The sequence below is a fragment of the Sporothrix brasiliensis genome, assembly GCF_000820605.1.
Source record: "Sporothrix brasiliensis 5110 chromosome Unknown Cont19, whole genome shotgun sequence".
NCBI classification, from domain to species: Eukaryota; Fungi; Ascomycota; class Sordariomycetes; order Ophiostomatales; family Ophiostomataceae; genus Sporothrix; species Sporothrix brasiliensis.
This window is the reverse complement of record NW_024467138.1, coordinates 838134-855770: the sequence shown is the minus strand read 5'-3', so window position 1 is coordinate 855770 and position 17637 is coordinate 838134. Positions and strand designations below refer to the sequence as shown.

The 17637-nt window shown below is 53.2% G+C and overlaps 4 protein-coding genes across 4 annotated transcripts; 1 reads left to right on the top strand and 3 right to left on the bottom strand.

Annotated features, from left to right (window-relative positions):
• Positions 1-2938: 2938 nt before the first annotated feature.
• On the bottom strand, positions 2939-4723 carry SPBR_00427 (uncharacterized protein; the record flags this gene model as incomplete). The annotated part of the gene is made up of 1 exon (XM_040758746.1): positions 2939-4723. One exon carries the CDS (start codon positions 4721-4723, stop codon positions 2939-2941), a length of 1785 nt encoding a protein of 594 aa, XP_040618067.1.
• A 1764-nt stretch (positions 4724-6487) lies between these two features.
• On the bottom strand, positions 6488-7735 carry SPBR_00693 (uncharacterized protein; the record flags this gene model as incomplete). Its single annotated transcript, XM_040759012.1, has 1 exon — positions 6488-7735. The coding sequence occupies one exon, from the start codon at positions 7733-7735 to the stop codon at positions 6488-6490; it is 1248 nt and encodes a 415-aa protein (XP_040618066.1).
• Positions 7736-8642: 907 nt separating this feature from the next.
• On the bottom strand, positions 8643-10040 carry SPBR_00621 (uncharacterized protein; the record flags this gene model as incomplete). The annotated part of the gene is made up of 1 exon (XM_040758940.1): positions 8643-10040. The coding sequence occupies one exon, from the start codon at positions 10038-10040 to the stop codon at positions 8643-8645; it is 1398 nt and encodes a 465-aa protein (XP_040618065.1).
• A 6216-nt stretch (positions 10041-16256) lies between these two features.
• SPBR_09048 (uncharacterized protein) lies at positions 16257-17170 on the top strand (the record flags this gene model as incomplete). Its single annotated transcript, XM_040767174.1, has 3 exons — positions 16257-16406; positions 16475-16522; positions 16586-17170. 3 exons carry the CDS (start codon positions 16257-16259, stop codon positions 17168-17170), a joined length of 783 nt encoding a protein of 260 aa, XP_040618064.1.
• Between the last annotated feature and the right edge of the window lie 467 nt (positions 17171-17637).

The window sequence follows — 17637 nt, the reverse complement described above, 5'->3', positions numbered from 1 at the left end:
GGACATGGATTAAAATGAGGGGCTTCGGGGCCTGTGGCTTGAACCAATATTGGAAGAGCAACGAAAATGAGTTAGAGTCGTGATGAAAAGGGAAAGAACTAGCTTCAGCCCGAGCTAGGTGCCAGGAGGTGGTTAATTGTACTGGCTGGGGATGGCCTGGACTGTCCTCCACTTTGTATGCCACAGATTGTTGGACAGAAACAAGAGATGCGCGCCAAGAACCAACTGCAGCCATGTGCCTGCTGCCTCGAACCACTGTCGCATCAAGCACCAATTGCGCAATCTCACAGATCCAAACATTGGATTTTGGCTGATTGTATTGGATCAACCAAGACGAAGCACGAAAACGAAAACAGTAGCAAAGCTAGACACGATACGTTCGTGAACGGACGGGCAAGGCCAGTCATGCAGTGTGACTTACTTGTGTTTACAGGGTGTATGTATATTAATTTAGGGTCTTGTCCGACGTCCAATTGAGCCTGAGTGATGCCAACAGCATGGGTTGTGTGCATTTGATATTAACTGCACATTCCTCCGAGGGTTTCCTCTTCTTGCCTTCCGGTTTTCTCTGCCGCTGTTTGTTTCGGTGCCTTGCGCGTCCGGTCCCTTCCTTCCCAGTTTGTTGTTTTGTCCCAGCACACTTTCCCTTCCCTTTCCCCGCCAAACGAACGACCTGCGCTTCTTCTTACGCAGGTCCGCGCCGCACGCCCGTTTGTGCACGACGGGAGGAAGGAATCCGGGCAGGTAAGATAATGCGTCGTAGAGGGACGGCTGATTGACAAAAATAACACAAACGTCATAAGAGGCTGCTGGGGTTGTCTGTAGTGACGTCGCTCGTCTACGGAGTACTCTCGTACCATTGTTTTTGTTTCGGATCTGGTTTGGAGTATGTCTCCCTCCGTCCTCGTCTCCCCGACTACTTCATACTTCGTACATTGCGGACGGCTGCGGGCTGCGACAAAGATCGGCATCGAAAGGTTCTCGGTTTCTTGTTTGTTCCCTGCTCGTTTTGCTTCCTGCGCGGTCGTTCGTTCTTGCCGCAATCGGTGTACTTGTAGGTTGCCCCCACATTTTGCATCGATCCTTCCTGCCCAGGTTGATCACCTCAATAATTCATCTTTGCTTGATTGCCAGCGAGCCAGCCTCCAGCGTCGTATTTTGTAGATGTGTTCGCGCAACCTGGTCCTCTCAGACATTGGTTGTCATGTCCGTTGCCGAATAGCAATACCGAGTCGAGCGCTCTTCGCATTGGCTGTCAGAGTTCATAGACTATCACCGGGCTCGTCATTTTAGACAAACCGCCATGTTGGAGGTGGAGATAAACTGAAGTGGGACAAACGGCGGATAAAAAGGGGAAAGACCCAACCGAAAGGGGAGTTAAAATCCTGTGCCTGCTGCCATTTGAGAAAAAGGAAGAAAAAAGGGGTTGCAATTGAGGCGCAGCACCGTCGCCACTCGCTAGAAGCAGAAGGCGCGAATAGAAGCAAATGGGTGGACCGCTGAAATTGGAGCAAAGCGTGCAGGGACGGACACACAAGGGATGCAACAGGGGAGGAAAGAGCGATAGTCTTTACCACACTCCTGTGCTCATACAAAAATGACAGGGTAACCATCCCCGCTAAAAATGAGAGAGTTTGGCGGTCAAATCTAACGAAATGGAGCTCGTCGCTCACCATTTTATTTCCAACTCTACAGGAGTGACAACCCCGCAAAAGGAGACAGGAGGTGAGGAAAATCTCTGGCAGAGAGCAGGCGGCGGATGAGCAGAACGCGGGCTTTATCACGTGGAAAACGAGGAAGCCAGAAAAGCAATCATTTTGCGAGTCAACGCACAGTCTAATCACTTGACGACGTACGAATATTCGTTCACCACGGATGACCATAACCGCAATGCCCTATAATCAGCTATCTACGACGCGAGAACATAAGGCAACGTATACGTCGTAATTACATTGCACGATGTCCTGTCCTCCATCTCGATGGCATTTCTGCAATCGTGAATCCCTCAAAAAGTCTGTGCAACTCGACCTCCCTGAAGACAAGCAAAAAGGTCGAAACAATCGTCAGCGAACCAATAATGTGAGCTAATGTGGAGCACCAGGTCGTCCTCCATGGCTCGCCGTGAGAACTTAAATGGCCAGCCAAGAAGGGTTCCTCAGTAGTGTGACGGTCTGGGCCTTTCACAGCCAAAGCCAAGACATGCTGAGCGGGGGACGGATTGCTTGGCAGCGCCATGATGCTGGGATCGTATTCAACGTCCATTGGCGAGCTTGTCATCATGTTGTGTATTTGTAAGACCGCTCTGTTTCTTCCATGCCGCCCATGTCTGCCGATATTGAAAGATCTGATATGGGGCACCAGCACGATACAATCCAATGCAAGCGCCATTCAATTCAACATGCATTGGTCGAGTTGACCTTTCCTGTAGGTGTCTGTTGTGCCCGTCCTTTTCTTTCGTTCACTATATCGTCTAGATGTGTGCTATGTTGATTTCGTCATGGCGAGGACGGCAGCCGAGGGTGGCGGCCCGTCGATATAGCTATTGCCAGGACATTTCCGAATCACTTCGAAGCAGTCCCAAATGTGGTCCAGACCTGAAACGGAAACATGGAGACTTTCTACGTTGTCGATGACAGCGGAGATAGCTCTCTTACAAACGCGACTACGGAGTAGATACCTTGCTTGGTCGCTCCTGCCATACCGGATAGTACAATGTGTCGGCTGCTCCTGACGCGCTTGTTGTTTTGAGCAGGCGGTCGCAACTGCCACTGTCGATTTCCAGAGAGTTTTACTCTTACTCACAGTCGCGCCTTCTTTAAAAGATAAGTTGCTCCGCGACATAGTTTCTACTGCTTCAGTGGCAAAGGAAAGAAGAAACAGGAACAAAAACGGTGTCATTATTGCTATCGTAACTTTGTCACTTTCGACACCATCCCGATCATGGATGTTCAGTTGGCGCTGTCCGCTCCTGCAGCCGCTGCTGGGCCCGCTCGTACTCGGCCTTGCGGCGCCCGTCGCGCCATCGGTCCACGCGGTCGCGCCACTGCTGGCCCCAGACGACGGCGGTCCACAAGGCGACGGCACTGGCCACCAGGAAAAGCGCACTGATGGTGCTGAACCAGCCGACGCCGATGCGCTCCGTGGCCGGCAGGACGACGGCGGTGCCGGCACAAGCAAAGAGGTAGCGCACAAAGTAGTTGGCGGCAATGACCTCGCTGCCGCGGCTCTGCATGACGTCGAGGCAGTAGGTGTTGATGCTGGGGAAGCAAAAGAGCTGGGCGACGCCCTGCAAGAACAGCATGATCACCGCCAGGGGAATGCCGCCGACGCCGCGCTCGACGCCCCAGCCATACACCAGGACACACGCAGGGATGACGCCGCCCAGAAAGGGGAGGGCCGAGCGGAGGCGGTCCTCGGGGACGCGCTGGCCGTTGCGTTTCTTGATCCAGCGGCGGACCATGTGGTCGGCATAGCGGCCGCCAAAGAAGGTGCCGCAGACGTATCCGATGCCCGGCGCCAGGTAAAAGAGACCGGACTGCATGGGCGTCGTCAGGTGGAAGCGCGGGTTGAGCACATAGCGGATGGGTGTGAGCAGCGCGTACATGTTCCAGACGAGCGACGACGAGGCGCTGCCGGCCATGACGAGGTTGGGGTACACGAAGAGGCGGATGACGCGCACAGGGTTGAGCATAGGGCCCAGCACACGCAGCTTGCTGCGCAGCGGGTAGCCAGCAAGGCTGTCGATCTTGCGGTGGTGGATGGTCTCCGGCAGCAGCGCCAGGGTGCCGACAAAGGCGGTGCCGGCCAGCGCGGCCTGCAGCCAAAGGATGACGCGCCACGACTTGTACGTCACAATGATGCCGCCGACAAAGGGCCCAAAGGCTGGGCCCACGAGCGTGCCGGCCATGAACCAGCCCATGGCGGTGGCGCGCTCGGTGGGCCGGTAAATGTCACCGACGGCCGCCGAGCCGACCAGGATAAAGGCTGTGCCCTCAAAAGCAGACAGGACGCGGAATACGAAAAAGGCAGCGAGGTTCGGCGCGAGCGCAGTGCCTAATGTGCAGCAGAAGAAGAGAAACGACGTGGCCAATGTGATGGGGCGGCGACCGTACACCTCGCTCAGCGGACCCCAAACGGTCGGGGACAGGCCCATGAACAGCAGGTACAGGGCGTTGCTGATGTCGACAATGGAGCCCGTGCTGTGGAACTCGGCCGCGACGTCGGGCACGGCCGGCAGCACGGACGTACTCGAGATTGGCGCCAAGAGCGAGCAAAACGACAACAGGGCGACAATAGCCATTTTGCGGCGCGGCGCCAGACGGTCGTAGAACTCGTCGGGGATCTCTATAAACGACGACCAAGGCTGGGCCGGTGCATCGGGGCCAGCAGACGAGACGTGGGTCAGGGCAGACATCAGCTGCAGCTGTGTCTGCGTGGTGCCAGTGGCGCCACTGGCTTCCATGTCCTCCGTCTTCGCTGCCGTCTTGGCGGCCTGTGATCGTCGGACAATGTTCGTGTCGTCATTGTCACGGTCGTTGTCGTGCTGGGGCTGGACGGCTTCGAGGCCAGCGTTTTCTCGAGGTGAGGTAGAGGGCCCTGCAGGTTGCGAAGATGAGTTTATTTTACGTTCTGTGGGTGCTGTTTCGTTTGTCTTCTCGTCGAGCGCCTCTGGTTGAACACTCCGCTCCTGGCCATGATCATGCTCGTCATTTTCTTCGACCATATTGCGAAGACAGTGGCTGAAGCCTTTGGCACGATGCGGCAGAGGCAGGGCGTGAAAAATATGTTCTCGTGAAAGACAATTCCAGCCAGAAGGAAGAGTCTGAGGAATGGTATTCAAAGTTGAGTATCCCAGGACAAGCGACGTTGGTAAAAAATATGCGGAGATGCCCGGCGTGGATTCAGGTGGAAGATAGCCAGAACTGGATTGCAATCAGAATCTTGGGAAGTAGAGTGACTGTCAAGGCGGAAACGTCATTAGAATGGCAGATGGGAATGGCATCCATTTGGCCGATGGAGGAATTGAGTAGAACGTTGTGAAGCAGGACGATGAACGAAAATAGGAGGGAAAATTGAGACAAATGGCAAAAAAAGATTTACGAGTTCGAGGAGAATGAGGCAGAAAGTGACGAGTAAGTCTTTGGCACCTGCGGCAACGACACAAAAAAGACATATATCAGAGACGACCAAGAATAGTCACAAGAAGAGCAAGGACCTAAAAGCAGCCTGTCCTTATGAGAAGCTTCCACCCTTTCCCTGCTAGCTACCCAATTTGAGCCTCTCGCACACTCGTGGCTCCTATTGCGGCGGATCGACGGTGAGCCGCTATGCCGCATCCCCGGTTCTTATCCGGTCGACGGCCTCTACACTGTGCTGGACAAGGAAGGACAAATCGAGTCCCAGTCAAAACGCTCCAAAAAACGGCGGCGCGCCAATCTTCACCCACAATGGCTCAAATCGCCTTGGCAAACACTAAAAGCGAACCCTCGGACTGGTGCGTCCGCTCCGGTGTCCATCCGACAGAAGGGCCAGCAGTCAGCCATACAACGTGTTAAAGTAATACTCCGCAATCGTGCTGATGCACGACTTTGGTTTTTTGATTTCCTTGAATGGGCCAATTGCCGACACGGCGCCGATGTACCTCCGCACTACTTTTGTTGGTTTTACTGCTCCAGTCCTTTCTTTCCACGTGCGGTCCCTTTTGTTTCTCCTGATTGACTCAAGGACTGCTGCTGCCCTCGGAAAACAGCGGCTACAAACCAGAGAAAACTGCGAGACGGGAACAGAAATAGAGAAAATGTCCTGCTTCCACCTTTTGTATGTCCATTGGACCTTGGACCGCTTCAAAACAGAATGGGCTTTGACCTTGTCTTTCCGCTTGCCTGCCCGGCCAGGGCGACCTCCGGGCCGAGAACCGGCGAGGCAGGCCCGATCCGAGTGGAGTAGATGGCCAAAACTTCGTTTTTATTTTTATTTTATTTATTTTCGCTTTGAGCTATACCGACTGCCGATGTCCTGCATGGCGCCCAGAACACGGAACAACTAAAGCCAAAGCAATACATTGAGCGTTATGCCATCCAATCTTACTCGCTTGTCGTCTGTCGTCCTGTTTGTCGCCTTAACAAAGTACCGCAGCTCGCTTCTCTCATCGTGACTACTTCGGACAAGGAGCCCGCAGCGTTACAGTACAACGGCTGCAGCCGACAGCGCCACGCGATTCGCCGATTAAACTATTATGAACCTGATTCTCACATGTTGTAGACGAGTAGTCCTTGACTATTTCTTGTCATTCCATATACAAAACAGGTATGAAATCCTGAAGGAGAAGCATTCGTCCGATAATGGATACCCCCATCTTTATTGAGTCACTATGCCCCGTTGCCTCACAGTCCCATGGCCTTACCCTTTCTCTTCCCATTTCTCATTTCCGTGCTACCCAAAATAGCTGTTGCCTTGCCTCGCCCTCCTTTACATCCCAAAACCCCCTCTACGAAAACAGCACCTCGCCAGTGTAGATCCGGCACGACTGCGTCTTGGAGTCCTGCGTCCAGGAGAGGGGCACCGTCTGGCCTGTCGGGTCCATGGCGGGGTATGCGTGGAAGGCGTAGCTGTAGCCGTCGGGGAACCGCGGGATCTTGTAGATGGACACCGGCTTCGACCACCCACCCGTCAGCGACGTGCTGTGCGACAGGTAGAGCGAGTCGTCGACGGCCGCCGCACCGCTCTGGAACAGCATAATGTACTCGTTGTACACCGGGCTCCACCAGATGTCGCCGGTCGCGGGCCCATACCACTTGCCAAACGCGTCGAGCGAGAAGTCAAGCACGTTGGCGGCGCCGCCGTCGTCGAGCGCGGGCATCCGCGGGCCAAACTGCTGTCCGTCCCAGAACTCGTACTGCCGGCGGTCGGCAAACGCCTCGGGCCGCACGCGCGCCAGCTTGAGGCCGTTGCTTTTGTGGTTGGCGGCCTCGGACACGCGGCCAAACAGGTACAGGTAGCCGTCGCCCCCGTTGGGCATGAGGTCCGGGTGGACGATGCAAAACGAGCCAAACATGGGCTCGCCGACGTTGAACAGGTTCTTGACCGGCCGCGACACGACGGGCGTGCCCGACTGCGCGTCGAGGTGGATGTCGATGGGCGTGTTGTACAGCAGGGCAAACTTTTGCTGCTTGAACAGGTTGCGGTCAATGACCTCGGTAAAGGCCACGCCGCGCGTGCCGTTGGTGCCGGGCAGCGGGGCAATGTTGTGGTTGGGCCAGATGGCCGTGGCCATGGCGGACTCGCCCTGGTCGGTCAAGAACGGCACCGCCTGCTGGGGCCCGTGCGTCGCGTCGCCAAAATCCGTCACGCGCGTGAGCGTAGGCGGTCCCGACACAGCTCCGTCGCCAGCAACGGCAATCGAGTTGGACACGAAGCTGACAATGCGGCTCGGGTCCGTTGGCGGTTGGCCCTTGGTGTACATGCCGTCGGCAAAGATGATGAGGTGCTTACCGCCGACAACGCCACCGCCACCGCCGTCGCGGAAGACATGCGGGAAGTTCGACTGCTGCAGACCACAGGTGCGGAAGCTCGTCGTGATGTTGTCTACCTTTACGGGCTCAGACGGGGGGCCGGGCGCCGGTGGTCCCATTGGTTGCTGCTGCTGCTGGTGCGGGTATTGACCACCACTCTGCGTTCCCTCGTGATCATGGACCAAGCCCTTGGCCTTTTCTGTCGCTTTCTTAAACCAAGCCATCTTGTATGAGTGTCTTCTATGCTGCTGTGATTTGTCGATTTGCTGCGCTTTGAACAGTGCTTTTAATGGAGCTGAGTGGTCGAAACCTTAGGGCGTGCCTTTTCTTATAGCTGAATATGCGATGACGTATGCGGGGGGACCGCCAATAGTTGCAGACAGTGCCTAACAAGAGGATACTGTGCTGAGAATATGCTTTGTTTGCCTAGTCTGTTAACATCAGCTGGCAGTTTGTATCGTGTCGTTGAAAATCCGGTAGAGAAATCATTGACAGACGTGACTTACACAGGACTTATTTTCTGTGTCGCTTCAATGCCATCTTTCTCAGGGTCGTTGCCGTTGTACGACCGTACGTTGTAGTTGTCTAGGGAAGCTTCCCCACAGTGTGGAAAGAGGAGCTGCAAAGACAAGCTGAGCCTCGGATCGACAAATAAGAATGCATAGAAGCAGACATAGCCGTGCGGGAAAAGAACCGTTTCGGTATTGAATGCAAAAAACAAAAACAAAAACGATATATACTCGCACGAAATAAAACCCAATGGTATAAAATAACGCAAAACGTGACCAACAGAAAGAGAAAGCTTCCAAATCATCCCCTGCAACCAAGCTGTTCTCGGGCCTGAGCCTTTCCTGCATCTTCCCATCATCCATCTCTGCCACCTCCTCATTTCAATATAACAAATCGGTATCGTCGCTCAGAAAGGAAGGTTGAGAATTAATGGAGTCAAACCAAAGCAAGACCGGGCACAGATATCCTAAACTGCTTCCAAATAAAAAATAAAAATAAAAAAAAACGTCAAAAAGCTCCCCTCGTACAGTGTTGTAAAGTGTCACCAAAAAGTGAAATCAGCGAAAAATGAAAGAACAGGAAAGGTACAAAGACCCTCTCTTGACAACTGTCCGTCCGACCTCAAATAGGACTCTGGGGCATGCTCCGTACACCACTCAGATCACCGCTGCCCGTCCGTCGGAGCGCCTGCGACATGGTCTCCACCGAAATCTCACCAGCGCCGTTGCCGCCACCAGCGACCTGTAAGAGCGCACTGCCACTGCCGGTGCTAATGGCGGAAATCTTGGGCGACCGTGTGGGAGACCCGAGAGTCTTGCTCGGAGCGGCAGAGGGGTTGCGCTGCGGAGACAGATCCAGGTTCTTGACCGAGCCGCTCTTGCTAGCAGGCGGGCTCGTGCCGAAGCGGTCGGTGGTGGTCGGCGAGCGCATGGGCGACGGAGAGCGGTTGATGGCGCCGCTGAGGGCTGCGAGACTAGTCAGGCCCACCAGGCTGCCGGGACCAGCGGTGGCCTGCTGTTGCTGCTGCTGCTGATGCTCGGCCTGCACGACGTCGGCAAACGAGATAAAGCTGAGACGGCGCACGTCGGTGGTGTCAAAGGAGCCATAGTTCGAGGCGTTGTCGTCCTTGTCAGAAACAATACTGCTAGCAACGTCGTCGACCCAGGCGAATGTGCCGCTAGCAGCAGAGCTGTTAACGCCGCCGCCGCCGCTGCCACCACCACCACCAGCTACAGCAAGACCGGCCGGCTGGTGGTGTGCGTGGGTAATGATCTCGACGGTGTCCGGGTCGAGGTGGCCGTCGGTAATGGCCTCGGAGGAGGCGTCGAGGACGGGCGGAATAAAATTCTCGGTGGTAATGTGGGAGGGGATGGCAGGGGAGCCGGGCATGAGCACGCTGTTATTTTCTTGAACGTCGCGCTCAAAGATCTGCGAGCCGGCAGGCGACGACATGCGTGGCGATGACGAAAGCGCAGCAATACTACGGCCGGGCGAAGACGGCGGGAGCACGTAGTAGCCACCATAATTGGATCCGCCGGTTGTGGTGCTGCCACCAACGCCGCTGCTGGTAATGCTGGCACTCATGGGGCTGAAGTTGTCGGTCAAGATCGGCGAGGTGGGCTTGCGAGCAGGCACGTCCTTGGCGGGCGGTTTTGGCGCGACCCCGGTGTTGGACAAGCTGCCCGTCTTGGGAGGAGGCGGCGGCGGAGATTTTGACAGAGTGGGTGGTGGCAGGGAAGCGCCGGTGGCTGGAGAGGTACTGGTTGCCCGTGCTGCGGACGCGGCGGACGACGATGTGTCTGCTCCAGCGCCTTCGACCTTATTCTTGCCGAAGCCGAATATGCTACGACGCTTCTTCTGCTTCTTCTCGTTGGGGGCGCTGCCGGTCACGGCGGTCGCTTGCTCATCGTGGGCAGTCGAGGAGGAAGAAGAGGCGGCGATGGGCTCAAACGGCGGCGCCAGTGTCTGGCTGTGGCTGCTGCCGGTGTTGGCCAATGGTGCAGAGCCGGAGAGACTCATTGTGAGGAAGGCTACTTTCTCGGGAAACGTGACGTTGAATGTGGTAGCTGCCGGAAAGCAGTAGGTCTTTCGAGCCGTTCGTCAACGGCGATGCTATCGATCGTTCTAGTCGCAAAAATGTGTTAATCGGCGTGGACGAAAGGAGCGCTTGGAAGGAGCCGGTTGAAGTCGAGGGAACAAAGGGCGAGGGGGGGGGGATGTCGCGAATGAAATACGACGAACGGAAGGGGCCCGCGAAAAATAGGAATAGAAAGAGGGAGTGCTAGGAGCAAAGACGGCGGAAAGCAATTGTTATTTGCTCGTCGCGCTTTTCTTCGTGCTCTTGTCTTGTGCCTGTTACTGTGTCACTGCGGCGGCAGCCTGCTGGGCTGGCGGCTTTGCTTGCTCTTGCTTGGTTGGGAACGAAGGTCTGGGTGAGGCGGTCCAGGCCTGGATCACGGAGACACGGAGGCTGGGAGGGGTGAAATGATAGGAGCGACGATATAGCAACAGGGGGAGAGGGGAGGGAGTTGTTTGTTCCTTTGGTTCCTTTGGTTCCTTTGTTTCCCGGCTGAGAACGTGAATCACTTGACGGCGGGAAAAGGCAAATGGTAAAACGAGGAGGAGAGGAGCTTGTTTGATGCAGATTGCGGGAGGGAGTGCGAGGCAATAACAGTAAATGCACATCCAAGCGCAAATAGAAATGCCAGCTGCGATGGTGCGGACCTTTTTCGTGTGGCTTTTGCGTCGTCTCGTTTGTCCCGTTTTCGTTTGTCCCGTGTGACTTTTGGAGTTGTGCTTGCTTTGCGGATGCCTGCAGCAGGTTGGTGTCGAGGGTCGGTCACAGCTCTGGATATGTTTGTCTCGTCTTCCTATCGAATGTGGTCAGGGTTGTCGTCATGCCTGTCGTCGCGTCTCCCGTGCCCGTCTTCGATTTGTGTTTGTCTGTTCGAGATTGTGATGTCCGGTTGGTCCGAAGACGTGATAGATTATGGAGTTTGTGGCCGTCGTGTCGGTTGTCTCCCCTCTTTTCTGCTGTTGGCAGCGTTTTGTCTTTCTTGGTTTCGCAGTACCCGCAATGACTGTGGCAGGGTGGACATATGACGCAGCTCAGGGAAAGGGGGAATGGAATACGGAGAGCGGAGCACGACCCACGACCCAGGCAAAATGGGACCGCACCGCTGTGGATAACGAAACGAGCAGGGCCTGGCCCCCAATCAACGGTCGTAGCGCCCGAGTATCATACGTGCGCGTGCCAGAGAGACGTCAAAGGTATCTTAAGTCAGGGCCGCCAGTCCACTAAAAGAAATGGGGCGGTTAACTTGTCCTCTGTTTGGCCGTGATGTTTTTTTATCGTTTTGTAGCTTGGCCGTAGGTTTGGGGCAGCGCGATGGGTGGGACAGAGGAGCAATACGGCGTATTGGTATGGAGGAATTAGGCCGTGGTTTGGTGCGACACAAGAGTCAAATGAAGTGCAAATTGCGTCGCGTCAAGCGTGTTGGTGAGAACGCAAAGTAGCGAAGAGTCAGAGGGACGAAAGGAGTGAGCACGAAGATGGAGATTCAGACAATGACTACGATACAAATAGGCAGCGGTCGCGCCTTCTTAGCAAGGGATGAAAAAAGCGACGCAGCAAAGGGGGGAAGGAGCAAGGAAGAAAGATTCACAACAGAAGGAACTCGTGCAGGGAAGGAGCTGACCTATTACCAGGGGCGAAACGACGACGATGACAGAGAGTGGGATGGCGACACAAAAGGCAGCACGTGCGACCCTGTGCGGCCGGCACTAGGCCTATGACAGTCCACAGAAGGCGCTGGAACACCAGGCTCCTACCCTTCTGGGAAGAAGCATCGACGGCGCTTTTCGCCTATCAATCCGCCAGAGTCTTTCGTTTACGCTGAAGATGCAGCTGCCGCATGATACGGATGCCTCCCGTCTTTGCACTGGACGATAATAAAAATAGAGGTCACGGTGATGTGACGACCGGCACGGTGGATGTTTGCGGCTCAGTCGTCAAAGGCTCCGTCGTGGCGACAGCCGTTTGGACCTGTCGATTATGCTGAAGAACGACTGACAGATTGCTTAAGTATCTGTATGTATCTTTCGCTCAGATTATGGTATGATATACATGTAAATACTCGACACTCAACCAGTTAAATCCACCACAATCAAATGCACTATCAACATGCCGGCGACGGTTCCACCCAAACAAACATATCAACAAATGTTATGCTCCATACGATGCATAATAAGAAAAAATTAAAATAAAATACAACAAACAATTGGGACGGTATCAAGGCACGAATAGTATGGGCCCGACAGCCGCATTGACGACGGCATACACAAAACAAACTAGTCGACAAAACGGACAGTTTTGAAACAAACAACTTATACGCCCGTTCCGTCTAATACTGGCATTATGCCCGCTTAACGAGTAAACAAAATACAATAAACAGCCAGGGCTGACCAGGTCGGTTGTTTGTGTTGGTGACATTGCTGACGATAGTGGCGAAGCCCTGGCTCTTGAGACAGTGTAAAAGAAAAGTCCTGAAAAGACTGGCCCGACTATATCAAGGAGATCCTATGTAAATCGACAGGGGATGCATAATGAGGCACGGCAACACTACCGAGCAGCCAGCCGTCGTGCACGGTCTAGACGCAGTCTTGCGACGATACATTGGGCAGCAAACTCGGGCTTCGGCGACTGTTCTAGACGACGATCCCAGCGTACTTTACAGATAGAGAGCACAGAGATACCTTCGTGTCGAGAGCATCGTATCATGGATGGTCCAGGCTTGCAGAGATGTATGTGTGCCCTGTGGTTCTGTCATTAACGAGGCATAGCACTAAGGAACCTGGTATCGACGTCGCTTCGTACGCAGACTTTTGTTGCTTGCCAGGTCACACGGCGCATCGGCCATGCGGTGTGTGTGGTCGGTGAACAATATTTCGTGCACCTCCCCGACCAGGATTTTATACGCTATTTTGCATCAAATGAGCCTCTTCCTGGAATCAATAAGAGATCCTGGACCGGAAGGAAGGAAAGGGCCCAACAACACCATCGTCTGATATCCCTATTTGCCTGGGCAGATCTCGACGAAGCCGCCTTTGATGCCTTATTTGCGGGGAGATGGCGACAAGGTTTGGTTGAGTGGGCCCATATATTCGGAAAATGAAAAACTAGAAACGACAAAAGTCAGGGCGATGTTGCAGGCGTGCAGCAGCGTTCTGCTTTTCTTGGTCTGTTCTGGCATTCAAAGTGGTGCTGGTGGGAGGTATTCATTTCTTGTTTCAATGAAGGACAGGGCAAGAGGAAGCGCCATCTCACTCCGAGCCCCTAGTGCGTGAATCATCCGCCTCGTTTTGCGTCGCCTTTGGTTTCGTTTTTTTTTCTTTTTTCTTACCATCCATCAAGTAAGGAGGTCGAATTATTCAGCGGCTGGTGATCCCACACCGTTTGCTCCCACCCCCAAGATCCTGTTTTCTTCTCCTTCTACGTTGTACAAGAAGCTAAAATAGGACGGTGAACTAGCAATGGCTACAGCATTCTGCTATGGAGACGGTGTGTAGAAACAATGTGCCCGGTGCCTGTTTCAGGCGAGGTGACCTGTGTCTTTCGTTGATAGTGCAACAAGGTGGAAGAAGCCGTGCCAGAATGCTAGATCGTTTTCCTAGATCCCGCCGTTTAGTATCGTTTGGGTCGTCGTGTAACAGGTTGGTTTCGATGGACACGAAAGCAGGTCATCTGTCATATTATTTTCTGCCCAAGTCCTAAGATAAATTATGACGGGCAGCAAGGCAGGCAGTCCGAGAGGCGACCGACAGGTGACGAACAACCCATGACGAGCACTCCTGTTGCTTCCTGACCCTCGATTTAGACCTGCGTTAGTGCCTCCAGTGAGGAGTTGCAGTGAGGAGCTGTCAAGGGTGACAAAATAGTAATAGAAACGTCAGGCGTTCGGGCATTTCGCCCCTCGCTTGATCGGGCTTCCTTTCGGCAGGCGGCAGCTCTGGGCCAAGAAGCGAGAGGTACAGTGCAAGCGAGAGTGTAACATGCTGTCCAGACGTCTCCACAAGCACCGGGGACGGGGAAACCTTGCTGACTGTGCCGAGTATGTATTGCGTCCGCCATATGTCGGTGTGGTGGAGTGCAGAAGGCACTGGTGGTGTGAGCCTCACCGACCCAATATTGCGGCCGTCGAGCTCTCGGTACAGAGTGCCGTGCGTCGCATGTCCGCATGTCCGCATGTCCGCATGCCGTAGTTTGTGAGATTGTTAGCTTTGCCGCCCAACGGAGACGTTTAAACCCAATCAATCTAGAAAATCCCTGGCAGCCTCGCCTGATTCTGGGCAATAACAGGGGTGGGCTGGAAAAAGTAGGTCAAGAGGTCCACTTCGAGCCAAATCGTATTAGTGTGTTATCGCGATGTTGCACGGAGAGGGGAGGACGGGCCTAGTCTGTCTCGTCTCTGTCTCTGTGTGTGTCTGCATATCTTTGCTTCTGGAAGCGATCTGCACACGGTCGCGAGATTTCGCAAAGCAAAGATTCTTTGCCGGTTTAAGGGCGACTTGGATGAAAACCGGGTAAAGGTGGACGGTCATGAGCCACTGTTGACGCTGTTGATGCCTGAAAGGCGGCCACTAATACGCAAAGAGGAGTGAAACAACTGAAAATGAAAAAAAAGAAGAAAAAGAAAAAAGGTGGGGGGAGAAGAAACCAGAGGTACAGTTTATTGTTGTCTGCAAGATCAGGACATTGTGGTAGGTCCAATGCCAGCATTCACGCCCAAGGACGGTATATCGTGTGCAAGAAATGTGCCAGTTACGTCATTCTTGGAGCCAGAATTTACCCACCTCGGCAAGCTTGAAAAAGCATATACGGCAGTAAATTCCCGACCTGGGCCAGAGAAATAAGGCGACATAAAGATTCTACGAAAACGATGCTTGGAATAGAATTTTATGGATGGAAAACAAAGACAAAACTAAAATAAATAAATAAAATACAAACAGAAAAGAACAAAAAATGTTCACATCTCGCTCTCGCACATTACGCCTCAGCTAAGTAGTCGGCTGCACAATGTGCAAGAACCTCAGCCTCGTGTCTCTGTTGCTCTGCATCAGCGGCTGCGTGGATGGGGAAATCCACCGTATACACGGAATTAAAAGCGCCGTTTTGAGCGGAAATGGAAGCATACAAAAGCACATTTTCAAAAGTCCCATCACACATTGGACTAAGCGTGGCCCAAGAGCCGTCAACAAAAGCCATCATTGGCTCTCTGCGACATCGTGTAATTTCGTAAATGGTGGCCGGGTTGGCCAGGAAAAAAAGTTGGCAGCATCCGTCACATTTGTGCAAAACATTAGCCCAAGGTTCTGCAATGCTGTTGTGCATGCGGTACTTTGCCGCAATGTTGCGGCCCACACTACCAGGCGTCTTGCGATGAAAAAGGGACGACAAAATTGATACCCATTCCCATTATTGTGTATGAAGAGGCTCTGTCATGGTAAGACCGATGCAAAGTTTAAAAATGGCTGGACGATGTGAAGGAGAGTATGGTGAACTAAAATCTAAACAGAAAAAAAAACAAGAAAAAAAACGAGGCGAGGCCCCAGCTCGGCCTTCTCCTTATTCCTTTTCTTCCCTCTCCCCCTTGATCGACGAATAATGTTGGAACGTGATGAAATGGAGCCCAGCTCCAGGCCCCTTTTTGCTGCCATTATGATATGTCCTTAGGATGGTGTGTACCTGTCTTTATAAGCCCGGTCATTTCAACCCAAAGGGCACTCCCGAGGTAAATCGGGGGCAGTTGGCATCGGCAGTAACAATTCTAGGAAACTGGCGTCACGGGTTGATTCCGCACTTGGTGTATCAGTACATCGCAGCATGGTAGAGATCCATCCTGGAAGCTATTGTTCAGGATGCGCTGGTCGGGCACTACTTGTTTTCTGTCTCCAACCGCGGCTCCCGAATTCTAGACCGTTCTTCTCACCTTGCGGATAGTTCTGGATCCAGAAATGTGGTCGTGAGGCGGCACCTCATCTTCTCATCTCCTCGTCTCCTCATCTGCATATATAAATGAGGCATCTCCTCACTCAAGCCTCCGTCCGTGCTGACCTCGCATGCCCCAGAAACTCTCTCGTGTCACTCTAATCTACCTTGCCCTACTTTAATACAACTGCTGCCATTTTCTTTCAGTTCAAACCGACATCTCCTTTTAGTTCCTACACCGATTTACTATGAACTACGACTGCTCTTCACCGCCTTCCTACTCTCAAGGCATGAACAAGTACTGGATACCCCACAAAGATATTCACAAAAAAGTCATCACTTCACACATCCAGTTCTACTTGGGATCCGATGCCACAGTCAGGTCATACACAAAAGACGTATGTCGTTTTTTTTTCTCATGGACAAAGCAGATAGTCCTCGGTATTGACAAACGTGTCTCCTCCAGGGCGAAGATGGCTTCCTCATCACGACACCCGGCGAATGCTTGACAGATGTCAGTGATGTCCCTTCTTCCACGGGTATTCATACGACACCGCTAACACGCTCTCCTCCTTAGGAACAAATTGACGACCTCTGCAACAAGTCCATGGAGATGTGGGAGCGCCAGGCTGCCGCCCGATCCTTGGCCGCCGCGGACGGCTCCTCGTCATCCTCGTCCATCTCGCCCAAGGCACCTCTCAAGCGCCCCTTACACCAACCCGTCGTCATTGCTCGAGCCGGTGGCAGACGGTCGTCACACTCGAATTCACATGCAAACTCGAACCGCAGCTCTGCGTCCTCTTCGTCATCATCGCATCATCACCACAGCCGGCACAGCCACAGCCATAGCTACTCAAGACAGCAGCAGTATTTCCAATATTCACAGCAACAGCAACAGAGACAGCTGCCACGGTCACAGCAGCAGCACCAGCATCACCACCACCACCAAGAACAACAGCAGCAGCAGCAACACCGTCACCAACAACCCAATCCACAGCAGTACTGGGGCCAACAGAACCAACCCTACATTCAACAGCACCAATACTACCCACGGCCGTCCAGTGCCCAGTCACAGCAAGCGGTACAACCGTGCCGCTCTGGCTGGGAGCCCCTGTCGCCAACCCATGACAGTGCAGTTTCCGAGGCTGAGAGACTGTATTAATGGAGAGAGATGCATGGAGGTTTGGACACGCGAAGCTAGGTGCTCATACTGGTGGTGTTTACGGTTATAGTATCTCATAGGACGGTATATTTCATTATGCTCTACTCATCTCTTTACGATAGACTTGGCTCATTCAGTGATTCTATTGGCAGAGTGGAATGAGGAAGTGCTATGTTGTTGCTTTGCTTTTGCTTTTGTTTTTGCTTTTGATTGCCCTTCCTTTTTTTATCATCCTTTTTTGTGTATTCTATCTGCTTATGAACTGATTTTCCTTGGTCATGTTTTTTTTTTTTTTTTTTTTTTTTTTTTTTGCACTCCTCTTATGCATGGCATCATGCATGTGCGAATGCAGCCCACCACCTTCAAGCCTTGACAAACATTCAACAAACCCTATGCAACATGGAGCGGCAGTGGCATGTTGTATTTTCTTCCTAAAAATGAAATCAAAATAAAATGAGAAGAGAGAG